Source organism: Delphinapterus leucas, chromosome 19, assembly GCF_059928025.1.
Source record: "Delphinapterus leucas isolate spDelLeu-1000000601 "Yukka" chromosome 19, BTC_Dleu_Yukka2, whole genome shotgun sequence".
Taxonomy (NCBI): domain Eukaryota; kingdom Metazoa; phylum Chordata; class Mammalia; order Artiodactyla; family Monodontidae; genus Delphinapterus; species Delphinapterus leucas.
The window spans coordinates 7,106,237-7,128,090 of record NC_143147.1 but is presented as its reverse complement, the minus strand read 5'-3'; the positions used below and the strand labels follow the sequence as shown (position 1 = coordinate 7,128,090).

Genomic DNA, 21,854 nt, shown 5'->3' with positions numbered 1-21,854 from the left:
CATTCACTATTTATTGAGTGCCTGCTTTGTGCCAGGAGCGACCCAGGTGCCAGGGAGAGAGTGGTGTAGAAACAGATAAAACCCTGCCCTCGGGAAGCTCATATCCTCCTGGGGGTGACTGATGCTACACAGAATAAATAAGTAAACCAAATACATTTGTTAGGTGGCGACAAGGGCTTTGGAGAGAAATACAGTTGGGAAGGGGATGGAGAGTGGGGGGAGGCTGACAAGTCCAGTCGAGTGGAAAGGTGGCATTTGACTTGAAGGAGGTGAGGGAGGGGCTCTTAGGACATCTAGGGGAGCAGCATTCCAGGCAGAAGGCACAGCGTGTGCAAACGTCCTGAGGTGAGAGAGTGCCTGGGGTGCTCCAGGCCCAGCAGAGAGCCCGCAGCGATTGCTGGTGCTTCCTGGGCCTTGAATTCAGGTGAATCTGCTGCGAAGCCCTCCTCCCAGCAACAGAGGTCGCTGGGGAAGGGGCTCCTCCCCAAGCCCCGGAGGAAGGGGGAGTTTACTCTTCATGAGCGGTGCTGCCCCGCCCCAGCTCCCACCCGGCTCCTACAGAACCTGCCGTGGTCAGGGTGGGGGCAATCAGGCCTGGATGTAGGAGGGGAGCTGGGCATCATGGCCGCGGCCCCTCAGTCCCCTCCTGGTTTTAAAGAACTCGCGATGACCTGGTTTCCGGTGACCTGTGGTGCCCGCCACCGCCCCAGCCTCCCCCTGCTTCCCACCCCTCAGGGGACGCTGCCCAGCCTGCCTCCTCACCCACGTCCTCCCGGGGACTCGCAGGCCTCCTAGCTAGTAGCCGGCTCCCCTGGGCCCCCGTCATGGGCAGTCCTATACCGCAGCGTGTTCATGCGCGTCAGGAGTATGATCTCAGGCAAGTCTTGATTGTATGGAAAGGAGGGAGACAGGCATACGTTGAGAACCTACTGCGTGCCGGGCTGATCCTGTCGGGAGATACTATCGTACCTATTTTATGAACAGAAAATAGACTCAGAGTAGGGGAAGGTTTAGGTTTTACCCAAGGCCACTCAATAAGCAAATGTTAATTTTAGTAATAAAAGCTGCTTTTGGTGATTGCTGGGAGCCAGGCAGTCAGATCCAGGGCCACTGGGGGAGGGAGGACGGCAAAGAAATGGCTGTTAGCTTTGATCCCCTCCCAGCAAAGGTCAAACTCCTGGCCAGAGAGGTCATCTGGAGATGTTTGTCCTGGAGCTGACTGGGAGACACTCATGATAAATGGCTCCCATATCTGAAGAGCTATCAAGGGGCAAAGAGAGATAACCCTGAGGGTAGAAAGGGGCTGTTTGTTAAAGCTCCAGCAAGAGGGACTTTGGGTCGGTATCTGGAACAAACATCCTGTCCAACAGAGCAGCATGCTGCCTCAGAAGTGACTTCTCTGTTTGCCAGGGTTGCCGGAAAAGGCATATTCCCCCGAGAGAGGTCGGCCTGGGGACTCCCCTGCCAGCTCACACCTGGGAGTTTTCAAAGGGCCAGGCAAGACTTCTGCCCCCAGATTTCTTCAGCAGGAGGTTTTTGATCTGAACAGTCCCGATCGATCACACTGGAAGCTGAGTTTGGCTTCTGCACGTCTGGGTGTGTTCCTTTCATGGAGCCAGAGTGGTGGGGGTGGGTTAGCGGTGGAGGAGTGGATTCCTCCAGTTGCATCAGCTATGGTGTGACCTCTGACATTTACCTTTCTTTGTTCCCAGATAAACCAAACACACAAAAACTAATTTTCCTGGCTTAATAAAAGAATGGGGGGTGGGGGGGAGGAAAGTGGCCTGGTAGGTGGGGAGAAAACTGGGGCTTGGGTGAAACAGGCTGTAGTGGTGGGGGGGGGGGGAGTGCTCCCTGGGGGCCCTCCCCCTTGGCGGGCTCTCCAGAATTGGCTCTGGTTCCGGAAGGCCCTGCCTGGACACCCTGACGGGCTGGTCAGTGGGCAAACCAGCCCTGCAGCACCTGCTGTGCACCCAGCCCGTTCGTGGCCAGTGGTTCTCAAGCACTTCCCACGGGTCAGGTCCTGTGCAGTGGGTTTTACCAGCAGCTATTTCCCTTTTACTTTTGAGAAAACGAAAGTTGCCTGCAACCACAGAGCTAGTGCACCTAGCTAGCTAGGCGCCAGCATCCTTCCTGTCTCTTGGTGGGCCTGCCCCATCCTAGGGATGCTGTAGTCAGCACAGGGGTGGGCACACGGTGGCAGCTCACAAATGCTCTGGGCTGGTAGGTGCTGAGGGCCAAGGGGGAGAGAAGTGGGCCGGAATCAGGAAGCAGAGGGACTGCCAGGGCTCCCAGGTATGTGACACCTAGCTACCAAGGGGGCTCTCTTGGGACCCAACCAGCTAAAATCCCACCTACTTTTCTAAACCCCTTCCCTCCCGCTGTCCCCCCTCCACCACTACGCCAGCCTTTTCCGGATTACTGAGGACTCCTCTGGTCTCCAGGCACCTGCACAGGTGGTCCCTCTTCCCACCCCCGCAATTTGCATGTCTGCCACCTTCTCCTGCGCACAGGCCTCCCTCGGGCCCTTCCCTGAGCAGTCCAGGGCAGTGTCCCCCGTTTTGCCATCCCAGCCCGCATCAAGCTATAACCCTTTATTGTGCTGCTCGGCTCTCATCTCCCAGGGGACAGTGAGGGCAGCCCCGGTGAGTGCTCGAGGGCCAGTGGAGGAGGGGTCGCAACCGGGTGGGGGGGCGGGAGCTGCGGGGTGTGCCCGCCCCCCCGCCACAGGCAGCCTTAGGAGGGGCGGGGGGCCGAGCCGGCCAAAGTCCAGGTCCGCGGGGCTGCGCAGCGCGCTACTTAAACCTACGACCCGCCGCAGCCGGCCAAGGACAGGGACACCAGGTCAGTTGGCGGACCGAGTGGGGAGCCGGGGGCCGGGGGCCGGGGGCCGGCGGGCGGGGGCCCAGCAGCCGCGTGGCCTACTCGGGACTGGCAGGCGCCGCAACGGGCGGCCCTGGGACTTGTAGTTCTCGGCTCCGCGAGAGGCCGGTGCGAGCCCGGGAGCACGGCGCTGTGCGGGGACGGGGACTACATTTCCCAGAAGGCCGGGGAAGCGCGGTCACCGGGAAAGCGCCGCGTCCGGCGGCGCTTCCCGGGCGCGATGGGGCCGGTGCTGGCGGTTGGGGGCTGCCGCGAGGCGCGCACTTGGTCCCTGCAAGGCGGCCGGCGGCCGATGGGGCCGGGCCGGGCGGGGCCCATGCGCAGCTCGGTGGCGGCGCCCGACTGCTGCGGGGGCCTCGGCAACTTGGACTTCAGGAAGGTACCGACCGCGCCGGCAGCCGGGCCAGGAGGGGGGTCGCTAGGGCTGCTGGGTCCGCGGCGGGCGGTGCCACCGCCTACGCCCGCGGGCGGTGCCGCCGTTACCAGGCAACGGGGGCGGGGCGGGGCCGCGGGTGCGTGTGTGTGAGTGCGAGTGCGCGTGTCCGCACCCGTAACCGCGCGTGGGAGTGCGTACACGTGTGCACCTACGGGGTCGCTAGGCTCCGGAGAGGAGGCGCCCCGAGCTGAGACCGGAGGACAGGGCTCCTCCCGGGTGGACTGGCGGGGAGTTCGCGGCCTGCGGAGCCCCGCACGGGCCGGGCCGGGATGGGCCAGGCGGGACCTAGTTCTGAAGACCAGCCGGGCCCCTGGCCCCGGCCCTTAGAGTCTCCTCTGAGACAAGACATTAACCTTTTCGGCGTCAGCCACTCCCCGTGGAGCTCCCAAGAGGTCCCTGCCCGAGGCCGCCTTTTGTGGTCCATTCATTGGTACAGCCGGTACCGATCGAGAGCAGGTGTCCACTGAAGAAAAACGCACAACCTAATGGTTGCGAGTTGTGTTCTATTGGGGGCCTTACTGAGGACTCTAGCCCAGGAAAGAGCCTCTCAGTAGCTCTGAGGGGGAGCCAGGATATATAGGAGCTTTGGTGGAAAAAAACCCACATCGAACATCAAAAGATTAATGCTAAACACAAAAAAGCAGACATCTTGTACATGATTTTAGCACTTTTCTATTTGTGGGAAGATGCAAGAGTCTGGGCTCCTTGAAATTATTCCTCAGATCTGCATCTTAACTGCCTGGGGCCTGTCTCCTGTTTTTCTCCATCCTGAATCCCCCCTCAGGGTGCACTGTGGGGTTGGCAGCAGCAGCCGATGGCTTGATGGGGGGCGACTTCCCTTGTTTACCGGAATGGCAGGCAGCATTCTTTGTCGGCTCTCACTGACCATTCACTCCACTGAGGCTGGAAACTGAAAATTCTCTGCCGGAGATAAAACTGGTCAATGCTTTAGAAACTGGCTAGTGGGGAGGTGGGTTGAGATCCTGAGATAGCCGGTCCCTATATAAGGAGGTGACCTGATCTGAGCCCTGAGTGATACGCCCTGGGGGGTGGGGGCCCAGGTGCTCTGGTGGGGGGCTGGCAGACCAAGGCCTTGAGGAGGAGTATTTGTTCAAGAACAAAGAGAAGCCTAGTCAAAGGGGACCCTTGGCATTGCCTGGCTTGGGGTGGATGTTTCATGGGTGAGACCTACGGGGGAAGGATGGGGCACCGTTAACTGGAGGTGGGGAAGCCTTCGGGGCTTCTGGTGGAAATCAAGGGGGCAGTGGGCCCCGCTGCAGGGTTAGGGTCCTGCCCTCAGGTCTAGGCAAGGCCTGTGTTCTAGACCTAGCAGCGGGGGAGGGGGAGATTTCCTGGGTGTTGGGGGGAAGGTCTTTTCTGCCCTTCTTCCCTCCCCTGTGGGGCTGTGCGGTTGGAGCGATCTGGGAACCTTTCAGGGGACAGGTCAGGGTGACCCTCGTTGGCTAACATTCCACTTTTTCCACTGCAGCCCTTATTGGTGCAGTTAAGCTTCCTGTTGCCAACAACGCTGAACGTTGTGTATTTGTCCTACTTGGCAGCCCTCCTCCCTCCTCAGTGAAAACCTCTGGTTTTGAGAGATGTCATCCTCGGGATGGTTTCTCTGCAGCCGGGCGTCTGAGCTGCATGATGGCAGCGGGTTGGCCCCGCGCCGTCCCTTGGCGGTAATATGTCACGCTGAGAATCTAAACTCCTCTAGTAGCCACAGTTGAAAAAGTAAGGAATCGGTGAATCACTCTTGACAATATATTTGACCCAATACGTAAAATATGTCATTTCATCACCTGGCACCGCACGTCCTCAGCAGCCACACGTGTGCTGACGTGCAACCATGGGCACGGTGCCCTTGACCACTAGCTCCTGGGCCTGCTCCAGCTGGTGCGGAATCTGGGCTTTGTTTTGAGCTTAGAAAGTCCCCCCTTGGGCTGAGGCGCATCCCCGCTGCAGCCTCGTCGACCGAGGCTCTCCCTGCCCTGGACTCAGCCAGGCTCCTCAGCTGGGCAGCTGAGTGAAGCCCGCTGGCTGGTGGGCGATGGAGCCGGACTGAAGGGCTCCAGTGGGGCCTCGGGGTGCCGGCTTCTTTGGGAGCACAGGCTGCCAGGGCACAGTCGGGGGGCCCCTTTCATGCCCATTTCCAGATGGTTCTCCAGCCCTTGTGAGCGATGGGTGGTGTAGGTGTCAAGAGGGGCCCTTCAGTTACCTGCTCTGTAAAATGGGACCTTTGTCAGCTGTAAAGTGCAGCCCACCTGAGGGTGGGTGCTCTTCAGAAGGCAAGGCCGCTGTGTTCAGGCAGCGTCGAGACCATGCTGGGCGACAGGCCCCTTGGGCTGCACGGTCCCTGTTTGTGACTCATCTGTGACCATTTGGGAGGCAAATCCCAGGGGCAGGTAGGAGCTGCCTTCCGGGGCGAGATGTTTGCCTGCTGCACTGAGTTGTTTTCCAAAATCTTCTGGCGTTATCACATTAGTTAGAATAAACAGCAGGCCGTTTCTCTGGACGACTTACTGTGTGAAGTTCTCAAGGACATAATTTTTGTCTTCAGTGTTTTTGAGTCAGAGTCCAGACCTTGGGCAAGTCACGTAAGCGGGCAGAACCTCGGTTTCTTCTCCTCTGTTGAGGTGATCGTGGGGCTTTACTCATCCGTCTGTCAGTATGGATGTTCTTTTCTTTTTTAAAACAAATATTTATGTGTTTTGGCTACGTTGGGTCTTAGTTGTGGCACGCGGGATCTTCGTTGAGGTATGTGGGATCTTTTGTTGTGGCACATGGGCTTCTCTCTCTAATATTGGTGTGTGGGCTTCAGAGTGCGTGGGCTCTGTCGTTTGCGGCACGCGGATTCTCTAGTTGAGGCATGCAAACTCAGTAATTGTTGTGCGGGCTTTAGGTGCCCTGCAGCATGTGGGATCTTAGCTCCCTGGCCAGGGATCGAACCTGCATCCCCTGCATTGGAAGGCGGATTCTTTACCACTGGACCACCAGGGAAGTCCCTATTTGTGTTCTTTATTTTATTTTAATTTTTATTGTATTGTATTTATTTATTTATTTAGGCTGCATTGGGTCTTCGTTGCTGCGCGTGGGCTTTCTCTAGTTGCGGCGAGCGGGGGGTGGTACTCTTTGTTGCAGTGCGCGGGCTTCTCATGGCAGTGCCTTCTCTTGTTGCGGAGCACGGGCTCTAGGCGCGCGGGCTTCAGTAGTTGTGGCTCGCAGGCTCAGTAGTTGCGGCTCACGGGGTCTAGAGCGCAGGCTCGGTAGTTGTGGCGCAAGGGCTTAGTTGCTCCGTGGCATGTGGGATCTTCCCGGACCAGGGCTCGAACCCGTGTCCCCTGCATTGGCAGGTGGATTCTTAAGCACTGCGCCACCAGGGAAGCCCCCTACTGGTGGTCTTTAACAAGGATCTTTCTGGTATTGATTTCTAGTTTGATTCTGTTATGGTTCAAGAACATACATACTTTTACTTTTTCTTTCTTTTTCTTTTATGTGCACTTGAGAGGGATGAGCCTTCTGCTGTTATGGGGGCTGGTGCTCTGGCCCACCTTGTCCTCACCGATTTTCTGCCTACCTGTTTTGGCTTCATGTGTTAGCCTCAGTTTTTTAGTCTGAAAAATGGGCACAGGGTTGTGGGCGGACTCAGTCACAGAGTAATAAGTGAGCTTCCTGTATCATCTCACTTAATCCTCCTGACGGTCCCAGGAAGGAGGGGCCACCCCCGTCAAAGTTTACCCTGGTTCCCACAGGGCATCGGGCCCTGTATCAGGACAGGCTCTGTCGCCTCTGCAAAGCCCTGGCCCAGGGCTCGGTCAGCTGGCTTCCTGTCACCACTGCCTTGGACACAGAACGTCCTTAGGTAAATATCCTTAGGCACCAGCGTAGCAGGGCCTGTCCGGGGCCCCTGAGGGCAAATGTAGAGAGAGGTCTGCGGCTTACGGCCCCCGCAGAGGAGAGGAGGCCCCAGACCCACTCCCAGGAAGGGCCCACCTTGCCCCATGAACGCGGGACCCCACGGGCCCTCAGAGCCTCGCGGCACATGGCCCAGGACAGGCTCATTGGAGGAAGACTGTGAATAAACAGCTTCCTGGAAGGAGTCATGGATTCGGAACACTGGGGCAGCCACTGGCCGCTGTCTGTATCATAGGAAAGCAGAGCCTTCAGGTGGTCTTCAGTGCTGTCTCGGCCCCCATCCCAGCATGTGGGCCGCACCCCTCACTGGCTGTTCCTTAAGAAGGGAGCATTCCCCGAGGGCCCCTCCAGAGAGCATCTGTCTGTAGCGCTGGCATCAGGCGCACAGGGAGCACCCTCTGCCCCTTGTATCTTGGCACCTGTTTTCCCCTCTCATCCCCCTGGGCGAAGATGGGTCATGGAGCTTCCTGTGGTCCATCCCGGAGGGTGAGGGGGAGCCCCCAGCCCAGCCTGGATTATCCGCTGCCCAGAGACCTTCTTCTGCGCCTGGTGCCCCCGCCATGAGGTCGTGGCCGCCTTAGTATAAAGCTTCTTTGTGGCCGCTCCTTCTTGGATGCGCCAGGCTCGGGGCTTGCAGCAGAAGTTTCCCGGTAGACGTCTCCTGAATCACCGAGAAGGCCCGGAGACGGAGGGTCCAGCTAGAGGCCCGCCCCGCTGCCCCCACCCCGTCCCCTTCCCCTGGCAGTGAGCGGTACATGGGTCCCAGCTGCGGTCGATGTGACTTTGATTCCCTGGGCCCCTGCTGTTTGTTTGGATGTCACAATGTGACCCTGGGTGCTGTTGACCCTCGCACGGTGAGTGGCACGGGCTCTAGCTGCTGAGCCCCTCGCGGGAGCGCTGCCCGGGCAGCGGTAGGTAGCCCATCTCCTCTCTGTTCCAGCACCAGGACTTGGAGCCAGAGGGGGGCTCCATTGTTAGGGTTACCGGGAGCAGAAGGCCAGGACTTCCGCTGCTTTAATCAGGTTGGGCAGAGGGTGGGTGGGCCCCGGTGGGCCCCTCCCCTTAGTCGAGGTGGCCCACAGGGGTACAGGGTGACGGGACGGGGGTCTGGGACCCTCCTGCTCTGCTCCTGCCTGACCCGGGAGGGCACCCTTTCCAGTGGGTTTTGGGGGTGACAGCAACCAGGACGGGACCTGCAGGCCTCTGGAGCGGGAAGCCAGGAGGGGGCCCTCTGCTGCCACCTGACTTGTCTGTCATTCTTTCCTGCTCGGTGGGCCCTTCTCTGGGCAACACAAATACCCCCTCAAGGTGACCGGATACTTCCTGGATGAGAGGTTGACCGAGGGCCCTGGGACCTGGGCGGGGGCCGAGGTTCCAGTTTTGACCAGTTCAGCCCTAACAGGGAGCCCGGGCCGGATGTCTTCTGCTGGCCACCTCAGCCAGTGTCACTGCTTAACCGCTCTGCCTCCCCTCCGCCTCTGCTCTCCTAAAGGCGAAGAAGCAGTCTCTCTCCCGTTCACTTGCCCGGCCTCCTTGGGAGTGTTCGGGACTTATCCTCACTCCAGTGCCTGAACCCGGAATCTGAAATCTGGAATCTGGAAGCGCTGGCCTGGCCTGGCCCCCTGGGAGCCTCTGGCTTGATTCTCTCTGAGCTGGCACGACAGCGGCCCTCGTCTTGCTGGGTGGTGGCCCAAGGTGAGGTGTGAGAACTTATATAGGTGCGCATTGGTCTTGTTGCAGGGGCTTAGCTCTCAGACCCCCAGAGTGGAGCCTCCCGGGGATGCTCAGTGTCTGCTGAATGACGAGCAGTGGAATTCTTAAAAATATCTGGAGCTTGGGGCTTCCCTGGTGGCGCAGTGGTTGAGAGCCCGCCTGCTGATGCTGCCGATGCAGGGGACGCGGGTTCGTGCCCCGGTCCGGGAGGATCCCACATGCCGTGGAGCGGCTGGGCCCGTGAACCATGACCGCTGAGCCTGCGCGTCCGGAGCCTGTGCTCCGCAGCGGGAGAGGCCACAACAGTGAGAGGCCCGCCTGCCGCAAAAAAAAAAAGAAAAAGAAAAAGAAAAAAAGGGAGTCTGGCTGACAATGACACCCTTGTCTGCAGAAATGCCATATCAACTCCCGTGGGACTTGTTGCTGTCATAAGAGTCCGTAACTGGTGAGAAGCATGTTTTGTGGGCGGCCCTAAGCTGGATGTGGTGATTCAGTTGCCAGGCCGGGGCTGGGGGCCGTTGGCAGGAGGCGTGGTTTATGTACCCGGCTGCCCCCCAGCTCTGCACCCTGGGCACGGCTGGCCCGCCTGGAGTGGATTCCACACCCCCCCACCCCAAGCCAAGGCTTGTGACTTACCTTCCAGTTGAGACTTATTGTTATTCTGAATTGCATGTGGAGAGCTGCCATGAATTTCTAAAAAGAAAAAGAAAAATACAAAGAGTAATGCAGGGACTCAGTGAACACTGACCACGCAGAAGTCAGCAGTGTGTCACGGTTTTTAAAGGGAGAACTCAGCATTAGAGGCATCCAGCTGTTTCCTCCTCTTGTCCCTAGAGGCAGGGTCTTAGTTCTGTCCCCGGGGACATCTGGGCCACGTCTGGAGCCATTTTCGCTTGTCACAGCTGGGGAGGACGGCCGGCATGGAGTGGGTGGGGGCCACAAAGAGTGACCGGCCGGAGGGTCGACAGCGCGGAGGTGGGGAGACCCGCCCCGGTCACAGGGGGCAATGAATCTGGGGCTCAAAGCTGGCCCTCTGCACATACGGGAGGGGCACTCAGCGCTGTGTGGTGGGTACAGGGTGCTCTGGGCTTCTGCAGCGTCCTTGTCCATTTGACATGTGTTTGAGAACATGGCAGTTTGACACAGACCTGGTCTGTTTCAGTTCCCTGGTTTAGCTGCTTTGGGGACAGCGTATCTGGTTTACCCGAGCCCCCGGCGTTCACACCTGTTCCATGCTTGCCGATAGGAACAGCTGTGCACGGTGTGTGAGCTCTCGGGGCAGGTGCCGGGGTTGGGAGCCCCCATACCCAGGAGCGCCGGTCCAGGGGCTGCCAATAGGAACAGCTGTGCACGGTGTGTGAGCTCTCGGGGCAGGTGCCGGGGTTGGGAGCCCCCATACTCAGGAGCGCCGGTCCAGGGCCTGGGAAGAGGTCATCTGCATTTTCCTGGGTCTCGGAGGCTGAGCATCTTCACACGGATGTCGGCCCCTCGGGTTGTCTCTGGGGCCTCTGAACACCTCTGTTGTGTCCTGGTCACCCTGGTGATGCAGACATGGGTCCCGGCGGGGTCACTGCCCCGCCAGCGTGCTGGACACTCATCCTCAGAGCTGCTGGTTTCCTCTCTGTGCTTCTGCCGCTGGCCCGGCCGCTCTCCAACAGGCATGACACGGCCGGTTGGGTTTCGGCTTTTATCTTCCGTTTTATGAGATTACATTGTAGTAACCTTTGCTGGACTTGGACGTGCCCAAGCCTCCTGACCTGTTTCTGGAGGGTAACTTTGTTTCCAAGTTCTGGGGCTTGTCACTCGCTCCCGTGTCTGTCCACGTGGGGCGGGGCAGGGCAGGCAGGTCTCCCGCTGACGCTGGCTCTGTCCCTGCAGGCAGACCTCTGCGTTATGACCCGGCTGCTGGGCTACGTGGACCCCTCAGAACCCCACTTTGTGGCTGCAGTCCTCACCATCGCTTTCAATCCGCTTTTCTGGAACGTGGTAAGTGCCCCAGGACAGGCTGTGCAGAGGGATGGATGGACGGACGGGTGGCTCTTCCCTCTGCTCGTCTGTCTCTGGCCAGCATGGGAGCATTGTCCTGCTTCCCCATCGAGGCCGGCACCCAGGGAGGACGTGGACCGGGGAAGCCCCTCACCGCGGGGTCCCACGACATCTTGGCCTCAGCGGACAGCAGGTCCCTGCGGGGCTTTGCTCCCCTCCTGCCACACACACAGGGCAGCCGCCTTCTTAGGAGCTCCCCGCAGCAGGTGTGCTCCATAAACATCATCACTTTTCCTAATCGAGGCTTCCTGCAGGGTCGTCTGCAGCCCTCGGGCTGAGGGGTGCTGGGGGCAGGAAGGAGCTGACAGCAAGTGAAACGGGAGGCAGGTCTGCGTCCAGGTCTTCTGTGGGTGCAGGGCCGCGAGGAGGCTGGGGGCCTGGGGGGCTGGCCGGGTGGGAGGTAGGGGGGAGTGGGCTCTGAGCAGTCCCTCCTGCCAGCCCTTCTCAGAGACATCCCTCCCCTGTCAGGATGTGGGGGAAGCCCTTGGGGTTTCTGGGCTGCTGTCCAGCATCTCTGGTGGGCTGGAAGGGGCGGTAGACGTGCTCCCCGGGCCGCCCCCTGAGGCGTCTGCCGATGCAGAGCGTGGACGTCCTGTGCTCACCTCGAGGGCGGCCTGCTGAACGAGCCTGGGCTCGGCGTTAGCACACGCCGTTCCGAGCTGTCTTCCTCTCAGGTGGCCGCTCGGTCCCCGGGGCAGAACGGACCTGTTTGCATCTGGTTGACGAGTTAGGTCTTTTCTTCATCTGGGGAGAGCGGGGTGGGGGCAGGCTGCTCATCTCAAAGAGGCTGCAGTCAACACGCCGTCCCTACCGACAGACCGACTGGTCTCCTTTCCGAGATGGACACACGGCCTTTTTCATGCGCCCTGCTGGTTTCCTGTGACCACAGACTGGGGACTTTAGAACAGCAGGAATATATTTTCCCCTGGCTCTGGGGGCCAGAAACCTGAAACCAGTACTGGTCAAGATCCAGGTGCGGGCAGGGCTGTCCGCCCCCCAGCTCCAGGGGAGGGTCCCCTCCAGGAGAGCCGGCTCCAGTCCTCAAGGCCAGCATCTTCCCCCCACCTGCCTCCCTCCTATAAGGAAACGGGGGAGGGGACAGCAGTCAGGGCCCCGCCGACCCAGGACAACTCCCATCTCAAGACCCTGAACGCAAGCTAAGCCCCCTCTTTGCTGGGCAGGCAACCTCCACCAGTTCTGAGGTCAGGATGTGGACATCATTTAAGCCTGATTTTCAGCTGCCACACCCTTTACCCTTCATTGTCTGGTGCTGCGGGAGGGGAAGGTGCACTGGGTGGGACGCGGGGAGGGTGGGGGGAGAGCAGAATCACCGTGGGGCGGGCGAAGCGCGGGCCACCAGCTCTGGCTGGGGTCTGTGTCAGGTCAGGGTCACTCAGGGAGGAGGGGCCAAAGCTCCCCAGGAGGCCTGAAGATGTTTCCCCACAAAGCGAGCTCCGGTCCCCCGCCCCCCAGAGCTCCTCCGTCCCCTCAGGCCCCCTCCCGCCGAGGCCGCGCGGCCTCTCACCTGGCTGTGGGTCTGTATGCTTTAGCTTCCTGCGTAACACACCTGTCATCTAGTGAGCGAGCTGGTCTCCAGAGACCTGCGAGCCAGGTAGAGAGTGTTGGAATTGAGCTGAATTGTAGCACACCCGGCTGATGTCAGCATTGTTCGGACGTGTGGGGAAGACCCTCCCGTGGAAATTGGTGCAGAAGGGGGGTGGAGGCGAGGGCTGTGGGGAGCTCAGACCTGCCCCAGGGCCTCCAGGTGGAGCCAGGTTTGGGGAGTGGCTGCCCGGGGCTGGACCGCAGCTCTTGGGGCATCTCTGGACGCGCTGCCCTGCCTGCCCACCTGGCGCCAGCACCCCTGTTGCTGTGCCCGCAGGGGGCCTCCTGCCCTCTCTCGTGGGGTGTCCCTGGCCCCGTCTCTGCCATGACCTCCTCTTCTTCACTCACTCACTCACCGCGCAGGTGCTCTTGGGGAGCCCGCTGTTGGGGTGCTGAGTGGCCCGCGGGGGCGGGGGGATGGGCCCACGAGATGCACGGATGGGTTAATGTTGGGAAGAATAAGTGCTGCAGAGGGACCAGCTGGGGCGTTTCCTTTGTCACCTGTGTCTCTGTCTGGCGCAGAATCTCCTCAGTGCCAGGACCTTGCGTCCGGGTGCTCGGCCGCGCCTGGGCACGTCCAGACCCCGCAGAGAGCTCGCTCTTTGGCCCTGGCCCACACTTCCCCGACATGCTCCCTCCCCCACCTGCAGGAGAAGGCCGCCCTGTGCCAGGGCCTGGACCAGCCTGCCCTCCTTGCTCGCGGTTGCCCACGCCCCGCCCCCGTCCCCCTGCTCAGCGTGGCCCCACCAGCCGCTCCTCTCCACCTTCCGCTCGTGCTCTCACCCCGCAAACACAGGGCCAGGGATCGCCCCGCACGCCGCCTTCTAGGACAAAGTGTGAGCGGTATGGCTGACCCGCTTTATCCCTGGGTGTCCCGCGTGCCCAGAGCCTTTCGTCCTGCTAGGTCACCTGGTCTGCAAGGAGACGCACCTCCCCAGAAAGGGGGGCGCTCCCCATGCGCCTTGGGGGGCCCTGGCACAGGGGCGTTCTGCCGGCTGAGTCCTGGTGGCCGCGGGCTCTCGAGGGAGCGGGGGCAGCAGGACGGTAGGTGGCGCTGTGGGCGAGGCCAGGGCGAGGGGGGGTCCCCGCAACCTTGTGTGCGTTTGCTGCGCGGCTTCCGTGTCTGCCTCGGTGTCAGCCACTGTGGGGTGGGCTCGGCTGCCCCGGGGACACCCACAGGGGCCGGGAAGCTGATGCTGCGGGTGCTGAAGCAAGGACGGAGGCTGGGGTCCCAGCCCCTGTGTTCACGCCCCCTCTGGGCCTTGGTTTTTCCATCTGTGAATGGAGGCCCATTGGGCTCTGAAGCACCGCAGCCACTCGGCTTACCCTGCCCCTCTGGGGTGACCCCGCGCAGGCCCCCTGGGAGAGGGCGGCCTGCCTTCCTGGAGCTGGCAGCGAGGTAAGACTGGGCATCAGACCTGCAATCCAAACGTCGGAGTTGGTTACAAGGAAGCTGGCGTCTGGAGCTTGTCCAGGAGACAGGGCGAGGGGCTGTGCGGCAACTTGGCTTGGGGGCTGCGAGGGGATGAGCTGGAGGCTGGGCTGCTGGAGGAGCTGGGATGCGGTGCAGGTGGGGAAGGGGACAGGCCGGCCGGTCCCCTGCAGGAGGGCCCTGAGTGCTGGCCTGCAACCGGGTTGTGTGCTGGAGCTGGCGGCGAGGGGCGTGCGCGAGGTGTACACGCGTGTGCCCGTGTGAGTGCGGGGGAGTTGGGCCGGGCGTGGACAGGCTGTGTGACACCCTTGCTCCCATCTGGCTCAGAAGTTCGGCTCTGAGGGCACGGCCACGTACCCACTGGCTCTGTGCCGAGTTTCTAGACGAGGCGCGTCCTGCGTTTGCAGGGATGCTGAGTGGGGCTTCCTGGTAGGGCCCGTGGCCCAGCGAGGGCTTTCCTCTGAGCAGAGCCGGCTGGCCGGCCGCCATCCGTTCCGACCAATGTCGCCCAGGACGCCGTGGAACAGCAGCTCCCCTGTCCTCCCGAGCTGTGCTCAGAGCTGGATTCCTGCAGAGCTGACAGGTGTCTGGCCTTGGCTCTGCAGTGGGGACAGTCAGCCCCTTATCACTAGTACCCATGCTCGCTCCTCTGGCTGCGACGTCGGCTCGAGCGCAGGATGTCCTGTGGCGTGTGCGTGGGTGTGCTTTTCGAGGAGTAGGCGTGTGTCCTCTGGTGCAGGCAGCCCTGCCTGCCCCTTGGCCCCATCCCTCTGAAGGGAGAGCCGTGCCAGGCAGCAGCGTCGTCTGTGGGCAACGGGCTGCAGCTGCGCTAACTTCAGGTGTCCGAGGAGCGTGGCGGTAAAGCGTACGTGGCGGCTGGAACGTGGCTAGCTTGCCTTCTGCCGGGACCGTGCGGAGGCCGAGGGGGTGAGGAGGGAGGCTCTCCCACCCGGATCCCCGGTGAGACCCCACCTGAGCTGGGCTTCCTCTCCTTCCCGGATCCTGACGCTCCAGGGATGCAGCCTGAGTTTTCTCACGAGTCCTGCTGGGGGCCGTGTGGGTAGAGGATGCACCTCTCCTGCGATGCTTCACTTGGACACGACCCGGCCTCTGCCGCAGCAGCTTGGGTGGGACAAGGTGGCTGCAGCGGCGGGAGGGCTCCTGGCGGGTCATCTCTCGGGCCCCTCCCACACGAGGGGCAGTTTGATGACCTGGCCTCCCCTTGGGGTTCCCAACAGATCAGCCCTCCTGCTTCGACCTTCCTGTAGGCCCCGCAGCCTCGAGGGCCCGTCCACACCTCCGTAGGGTGTCTGCTGTGACCTTCCCTGGAGCTCTGGTGTCTGCCCTGTGCCATCAGCAGGCTTGGTCTCCTCGTGCCCCCGTGCCTTTGCACGGCCTGCTCCCTCCTAGAAGGGCTCCGCCACACCAACCTGCCTCCTGTTTCCCTCCCAGGCCTTCACTGGCCTTCCCTGTGCCCTGGCCCCGAGCAGACGTGGCCCAGCTCCCTTCCAGCCGCCCTGACCTGCAGATCTGTGGTCGCTGTTGCTCGCGAGCTTACATTTCACCTCCTACCTTAGACCGAGAGCTCCTGCCTTGGAGTTAAGGGCAGGCCCAGTGTGATCGCAGGTGAGCCCAGAGTGGCCCGGGGTGCCGTGGGCCAGGCAGTTCCTCCACTTGGTAGAGGGGTGCTAGGTCCTCTCGCTGGCCGCACGGTGCCCACCTGGCTGTGTCGTTGGCTTTGCCCCATTCCTTGGTCTTCCTCTGAGGCCAGCGGACGTTCCGGGGAAAATGTCCAAGGCTTGGGTTTTTGTCTCATTTTACTGCTGACCTGCTCTGACCTGGGCCTCAGCTGCCTCATCTTAGTTCTGGAGGAGTGGCCTTTGCCCAGCTTTTCTCAAGGGGGGTGCCAGCCTGTGGGGGCAGGGCAGTGGGTGTGAAAGGGTCTGGAAGCACCGGGCATACTTGGCCCAGAGGAGAAGCAGCCATGGGAGCCGCCTGGGTGCAGGCACGTCCCAGGTGCAGGCGCGTCCCGGGTGCAGGTGCGTCTGGAAGGGCTCTTGCATCAGCGCAAACTCCCAGAGCTGCTGCCTGAGCTGAAGGCCCGGTGCTCTCACTTGTCCCAGAGTCTTATGCCCAGAAATGCTCCATGGCCTAGGCGTACATCTTGGAGAGTGTTTTGTAGCTGGCGACCCTTTCCTCACCTCCAGGAATCAGGAATTGGCCTGGGAGAGGCTCTGAGATGCAGGGGCAATGGGTGTGCTTGTCACTGGCCGGCGCCGGGCCACGTGGCGCCTGGAAGTGCCGTGGGCTCCCCGTGGTGTCCGGCCGCTGCCCGCTCTGGGGCCCGGGGAGCCCCGTTCCTGCCACCTTTCCTCTGATCCCGCCTCCTGGTCCCCTGCCCTGGCACCCTGAGCCTCAGGAGGGCTAGGAAGCGAGGTGGTCAAGTGCCGGCCCAAAGACCCTGGCGATGGATGCCCACAGCACCTCAGGGAAGGCCCCTGGCCTCGCCGTGTTGCCGGATCTGAGATTCTTGTAGTTTCTCCAAAGAGGCGTCAGCCTGGAGTGTGGGCTCCGGGGAGGCAGAGATCACGAGAGCCGGGGGGCCGGAACACAGGGGTCCTGGGCAAAGAGGGACGGAGAACCAGGCCGCCTGATGCAACAGGGAATCAGGAGAGGGCGGGGTGGAGCCTGCACAGCTTCCCCGACGGTACTTCCGGATCCGGTGCCTATTGTCTGAGGCTCTGGCCAGCCTCAGAGGGCAGCCCCTGTACTCGGGTACCAGCCTCTGCAGGGAGCGAGCGTCGCCCCGCCTGTACACACCTCTGCTACCTTTCGCTCTGTCCAGCCGCCCCTGCTGCAGAGGGTCCCAGGTGGCCCAGGGGCTGGTGGCTCTGCAGCACAGTGAGGGCCACTGCAGCTCAACATCGGACTGACCCCAACTGGCCACCAGACGGCGCACAAGGGATGCGAGGTCCTCCTGCCTTCCAGGGCTGTGCTTGTGGGCAGAGGGGACCGCAGTGAGGATGGTGAGGGCCCCTCAGCCCCCTGGCTGGACAGGGTTATCCTCCTTCACGGTCATCCTGCGGCTTAGGTAGGAAAATAGCCTGGGAAGCATACACTTTCCACAGGTGTGTATAAGGGGCCTGCTCCTGGCACATAACGGGCACCTGTTCGCCTGGCGCCCCACCTGTCCACCCACAGGGCTCCAGGTGAATAACGGGTGGGAAGGGGGTTCTGTGAATTACAGTAAGAAGAGTCCAGCCCTTGTCCTGCAGGTCATGAGCGAGGTGGCTGGGCGTGGGCGCCTGCGAGGGTCAGTCAGCTGTTGGGCGTGGTGCCTTGCTCTGTATCTCCCCACCAGCCCTGGGGAGGGGAGGGGACTGAGGGATTGCACCGCAGTGACAGGGGCAGGACAGCCTTGGGACTGGGGGCTCTGGGGGTGGGGCGCACTCAGTGATGGCCGTCCTGGGAGTGAGAATTACTGTCACCACCCCCCAACAGATTTGATGTGCAGACCCGGGGTGGGGGCGGGTCAACCCCAGGATTTTCAGAAGCAGCAGCTGAGGACCAGAGAGGTGGCTTGACCTGCCCGGGTCACACAGCTGTAAGAGCAAGAGCTGGGCCTGGCAGCTGCGGCTTCCGCTCCTGTGTATCATGCCCGCCTCCATCCCACCCCCCGGAGGGCCTGCCTGGTGCAGACACAGCCCTATGTGTCGGCCTGGCCTGGCCCAGGTTGGGCAGGACCTGGGGCCCTGATGGCCGAAGAGGCCCTCACGACACCTGCTGGGGGTCCAGCCCTGCAGCCCCGCCCCCTGCAGCTTGGGGTGCACGAGCGTGCCCTGCGCCGGCTTCCTGGCTGGTGTGCACCCTGCCCTGCCTGTGTCAGTGTTATGACGGCACATGGACTTTCTGTGGGCAGGGCCATGTGTGGGGCGCCCACGAGGGGCAGCCACCTGGAAGGGGCGGCTGCACGTCCTCGGGCCCGTCCTTGGCCTGCTTGGCCCTAGGAGCCCAGTGCAGCCGTGCCCCCCGCCCGCCCCCGAGTCCTCCCTGCCTGTCTCGCGGCCCGGGGAGGGGCGTGGGCCTCTGAGCACACCAGCCTGTCCTGCTGCTGTTGCCTCCTGGCCGGGACCTGGGCAGGATTTTTCGCTTTTCTGAGCCTTGGTTTTCTCATCTGTAAAACAGGCACAGAACCTCGCTTGGAGCCGGCCAGCAGCTGCCACCCCTCCTTCCTCTCCGGCCACCTGGTGCCCTTTGTCGGCCTCGCCCTGGCCGTTCCTCGTGGCTGGGCTGCCTGGGCAGTGATGCCGTCTTGCAGTGACAGGGCTGCACTTGCCGGCCCAGCCTGGGGCAGGCCCCCACCCTGCTGGCCTCACCATACCTGCCGGGACAGGTGCTCCATGTTAGCCGTGCCCAGGTGCCGCATCAGTGCCCCTGAGCCCGTGGCAGGTGGCCCGAGAGCAGGGTGGGGAGTATGTAAGTTTCGGCCCCATCAACCGTCAGGCTGCTCGCTAAAGGACAGAGGTCAGATCTCACACCTCGGCTGGTGGTGGAGGTGAAGGGAGCCGATCCCCTAATGCTGTCTCCCTGTCCTGACGGCCAAATACCTGCACAAACTGCTTCCCGAGAAACAGACGAGGAAAGAGGAAGGGGTGTGATTGAAAGCACCGGGGTTGCTTGGCTGGCAGGACTGTGGTCCTCCCGGAGGTGGCCACACGGATGCCATGAGCAGGGGCAGGGCCCTTCCTGGGAGCACTGTGGGCTTAACGGGTGCAGAATTCGGGTCCCTCCGAAACAAACCCTGATGGCGTGGGAAGGCGTTCTGGCGTGGGGGCAGTCCTCAGGAAACAGGGGGAGTCGCAGGGACCTTCACGGGCAAGGAAGGGAAAAGGGCAGGTGCTTCCTGCCTTCCCGTAGCGGAGCGCAGATGGCGACCCCGTGGCCAGGTGACAGGTGGAGGACACTGGCCAGGTCTTCCCGTCTGGGGGCAGTTGGAGCCCTGACCCTGGTTCTCTGGCCCACGTCTGAGTGTGGCCTGCACGGAGGGTCTCAGCACTCGGCCCCGAGGACACGGTGGGGATGGTGGGGACCTCATAGCCTTTCTAACCCCGCCGCCTGCCAGGCGCCTTCAGGCCTGAATCTGTGGAAGTGGTGAGCGGCCGGGGGGGTGGTGGCGGGGGGGCGCTGGAACCCTGAGGGCCGTGGTGCACAGGCGGGCAGCCCTCCAGCAGGCAGGGCTGGAACAGCGTGTTGAGAAGACACTGTTCCCCCACACGGATCTGACACCTTCCCGGGTCAGTGCTGACCCCCACCCCCCCAACAGGGAGCTTGGAAAGTCAGGTGTGAGATCCAGTGGCCTAATTTTAGACCTTGGGTGTGCATGTCAAAACAGCAGGATGATTAAAGAGAGAGAGAACGAGGACAGCCCGGCTTCAACCCTTAACTCTGAAGCCAGCACGTTCTCTGGGGGAGCATCACCTGCCACCTGACAGGGCTGCCCGTGGCCTCGGGGGGCGGGTAGGAGCCCCCCCTCCCTGGGCAGAGCTCAGCGGAGATGCGGGCCGGACCAGCAGGTCGGCGGAGGCCTCCACACTGCAGAACAAGTCATGGGGTGGAAGAGGTGCGTTTGTCCAGCACCGTGGGAGGAACCTGCTTTGGGCAGTAAACCTGCTGGTGCGCAGGGAAGCTTTCAGCTCACACAGGTCCCCGGCCTGCTCAGGGGTCAGGCGGCTCGTTGGCCCCGGGGCTGGGAGGCCGGCCCTGGGCTGTCCAGTGGTTCTGACCCCTTGCCGGCTGTCACATCCCCTGCCCACATCTCCCTCCTGACCTGCCACTTACCTGCTGTTCCGGGCTTGTTAGGATCATGCGTGGAGGGAGAGCATGTCCCCCTGAGGCGGGAGTTACCGTTCCCCGCTGGGGGGGCACCTGGGAAGAGCGGCGTGACCCTCCTCCCCTTGGTCGGCCTCGATCGCTCCAGCCCCCCCCCCCAACCCCAGGGTCCCTGCCCTCTGCCCCTCCCCCTGGGCGTGGCCACTTGTTTTAGTCTCTGCCGTTTAGGACGTTGAAGGTTTAAACGTTGGCCACGCACGTGCACCGTCCGCCGTCTGCGGGAGGCGGGTGGTGAGAGCGGCTGTCTGAGCCCTGCCCCGGGCCCCGGACGCGCCCCGAGATGCCCACCTGCCCCCACCGCAGCCCCTGCAGGTCCCTCATCCTTTCGTTCGGGAAAGCAGAAGATGCTGATCTTAGAGCAGTGGTGGGGACTGGCCTTTGTTAGGGTCCCCTAAGCGCTGGGCCCTGTCCTCACAGCCCCTCTGAGTGGATTTTGGAGGCCATTCACTTTCACACCCAGAGGCCTCTGCACTCTTTCAGCCCCTGTGGGGATGTCCTGTCGTTCGCTCAGCAGAGGCCCCACCAGTGGAGGAGCGGCTGGTGTCACACTTTGCCCCATAAACAGCCCTAAAATAAACGTCTTCATCCTGCTTATCTGCACACGTCCAGGATCTGCTTCTGGACGCGGAACCTCCGGTCACCGGACCGTGTGGCTGTGACTGGTGGAGCTGGCAGGGAGGCCCAGGGCCCCACGTCCCGAAGCCGACTGGCTGGTGCCTTGAGCGCGACCCTTGACCCCTGGGTGCTGCAGGAGTCCCTGAGCCGCCCCAGCCGTGCATCCACGAGGCCCCTGGGGCTCCTGCTTCAGCCGGGCTGAGCAGCGGCTCGGGAGGCTGTGCAGGGTCTTCCGGAGAGAGCGTGCTGTCGTGCTGCGGGCAGGGGCCGTCCTGTTCTGTGTTCTGTCTGCCGCGTCCTCGGGGGACACAGAGCCATAAGCCCCCCCTCAGGGCCCCAGAATGTTCCCGCGGTGGGGGGGAGCGTGGCGATTAGCACAGAACACGGTATTTTGACCCAGGCTGTACTCAGTGAGGAGAGACTGTCCCCAGTCGCAGGGCTCTGCGAGGGGATTGGGTTTCCGTCAGGACGCAGGCTTTTTGTGTTTCTCAGCTGCCGGGCGGTGGGGGGCGGTGAGGACGTCACAGCCCCTGGGAGCTGTGTGGCCGTGACCAGGACGCGCACCTCCCAGCCCTGAGACCCAGCAGAGCAGCATGGCTTCTGCCCGGGGAAGGGGTGGGTTGTCTCGGCTGTGGCTCCAACAAGTGCGCAGTGGGTCTGGGAGGCGGGCGGGCGGCCGGAGGACACGGGGACCGCCGCGCTGTCTCGGCAGCTTTTGTGGGAACCCGCTGGATTCCAGAGTAAAAGGCTAGGCTGCTGTCACCGCGGAGGGCTGGGCCCGGTGCTGGGTCCGGGAGACTTCTGGAGGGATGTCTCAGATCGGGCGTGTGCGCGGCCTGTGGCACCTCTGCGTCCCGCCCATCTTCAAGGCCTGCATCCACACATTTGGCCGCTGGCCGCGGGTATCCGGGCCGCTGGGGGCCGCGGGCGAGATGACCCCCCAGCCCTCTCCACGCCGCTCTGCTCCTCCGCCGTGGGGCACCCCTCCGCGCGGCCCCCGGCCTCGTACCTGCTCCCTGGCGGTGCAGCAGCCCTCGAGCCTGGTCTGTGGGCAGCAGGTCCTGATCAGCCGGGGTTCCTGCGAGGAGCAGGTGGTGCTGGTGGGCCCTGGCCGCCGGGGGTTCCTTGTTCGACCCCAGAGATCCCACAGGCATCTGGGGTTTCAGATTTCCTCTCTCTGGCTCCTTTGTCCTGCCGGCTCCTCCCCCATTCGCTTTATCACCTGCAGTGTCCCTGCACCTGTGGCGCTTTCTGGTGAACCCTGGCCCACTCCGCCCCCCGCCCCCCACCCCCCAGGCCGGCACGTGGCCTGGCCGGCTG

The 21,854-nt window shown here is 62.4% G+C and overlaps 1 protein-coding gene across 12 annotated transcripts in view; it reads left to right on the top strand.

Annotated features, from left to right (window-relative positions):
* Positions 1–2,143: 2,143 nt before the first annotated feature.
* The window catches only part of PEMT (phosphatidylethanolamine N-methyltransferase), a 47,163-nt gene continuing 27,452 nt past the window's right edge, over positions 2,144–21,854 (top strand). For 2 of the 12 annotated variants that reach the window (XR_002642905.3, XM_089900189.1), the window contains exons 1-2: positions 3,054–3,262; positions 10,826–10,933. Coding sequence is in view for 10 of the 12 variants with exons in the window: in XM_089900189.1 (XP_089756315.1) it covers positions 3,104–3,262; positions 10,826–10,933 (267 nt within the window). In the remaining 2 variants the exon portion in view is untranslated. Of the gene's footprint in view, positions 2,296–3,050; positions 3,263–8,340; positions 8,930–10,825; positions 10,934–21,854 lie in introns of those variants that run through there. The other 10 variants (XM_022560950.3, XM_022560955.3, XM_022560959.3 and 7 more) reach the window with 10 other exon arrangements.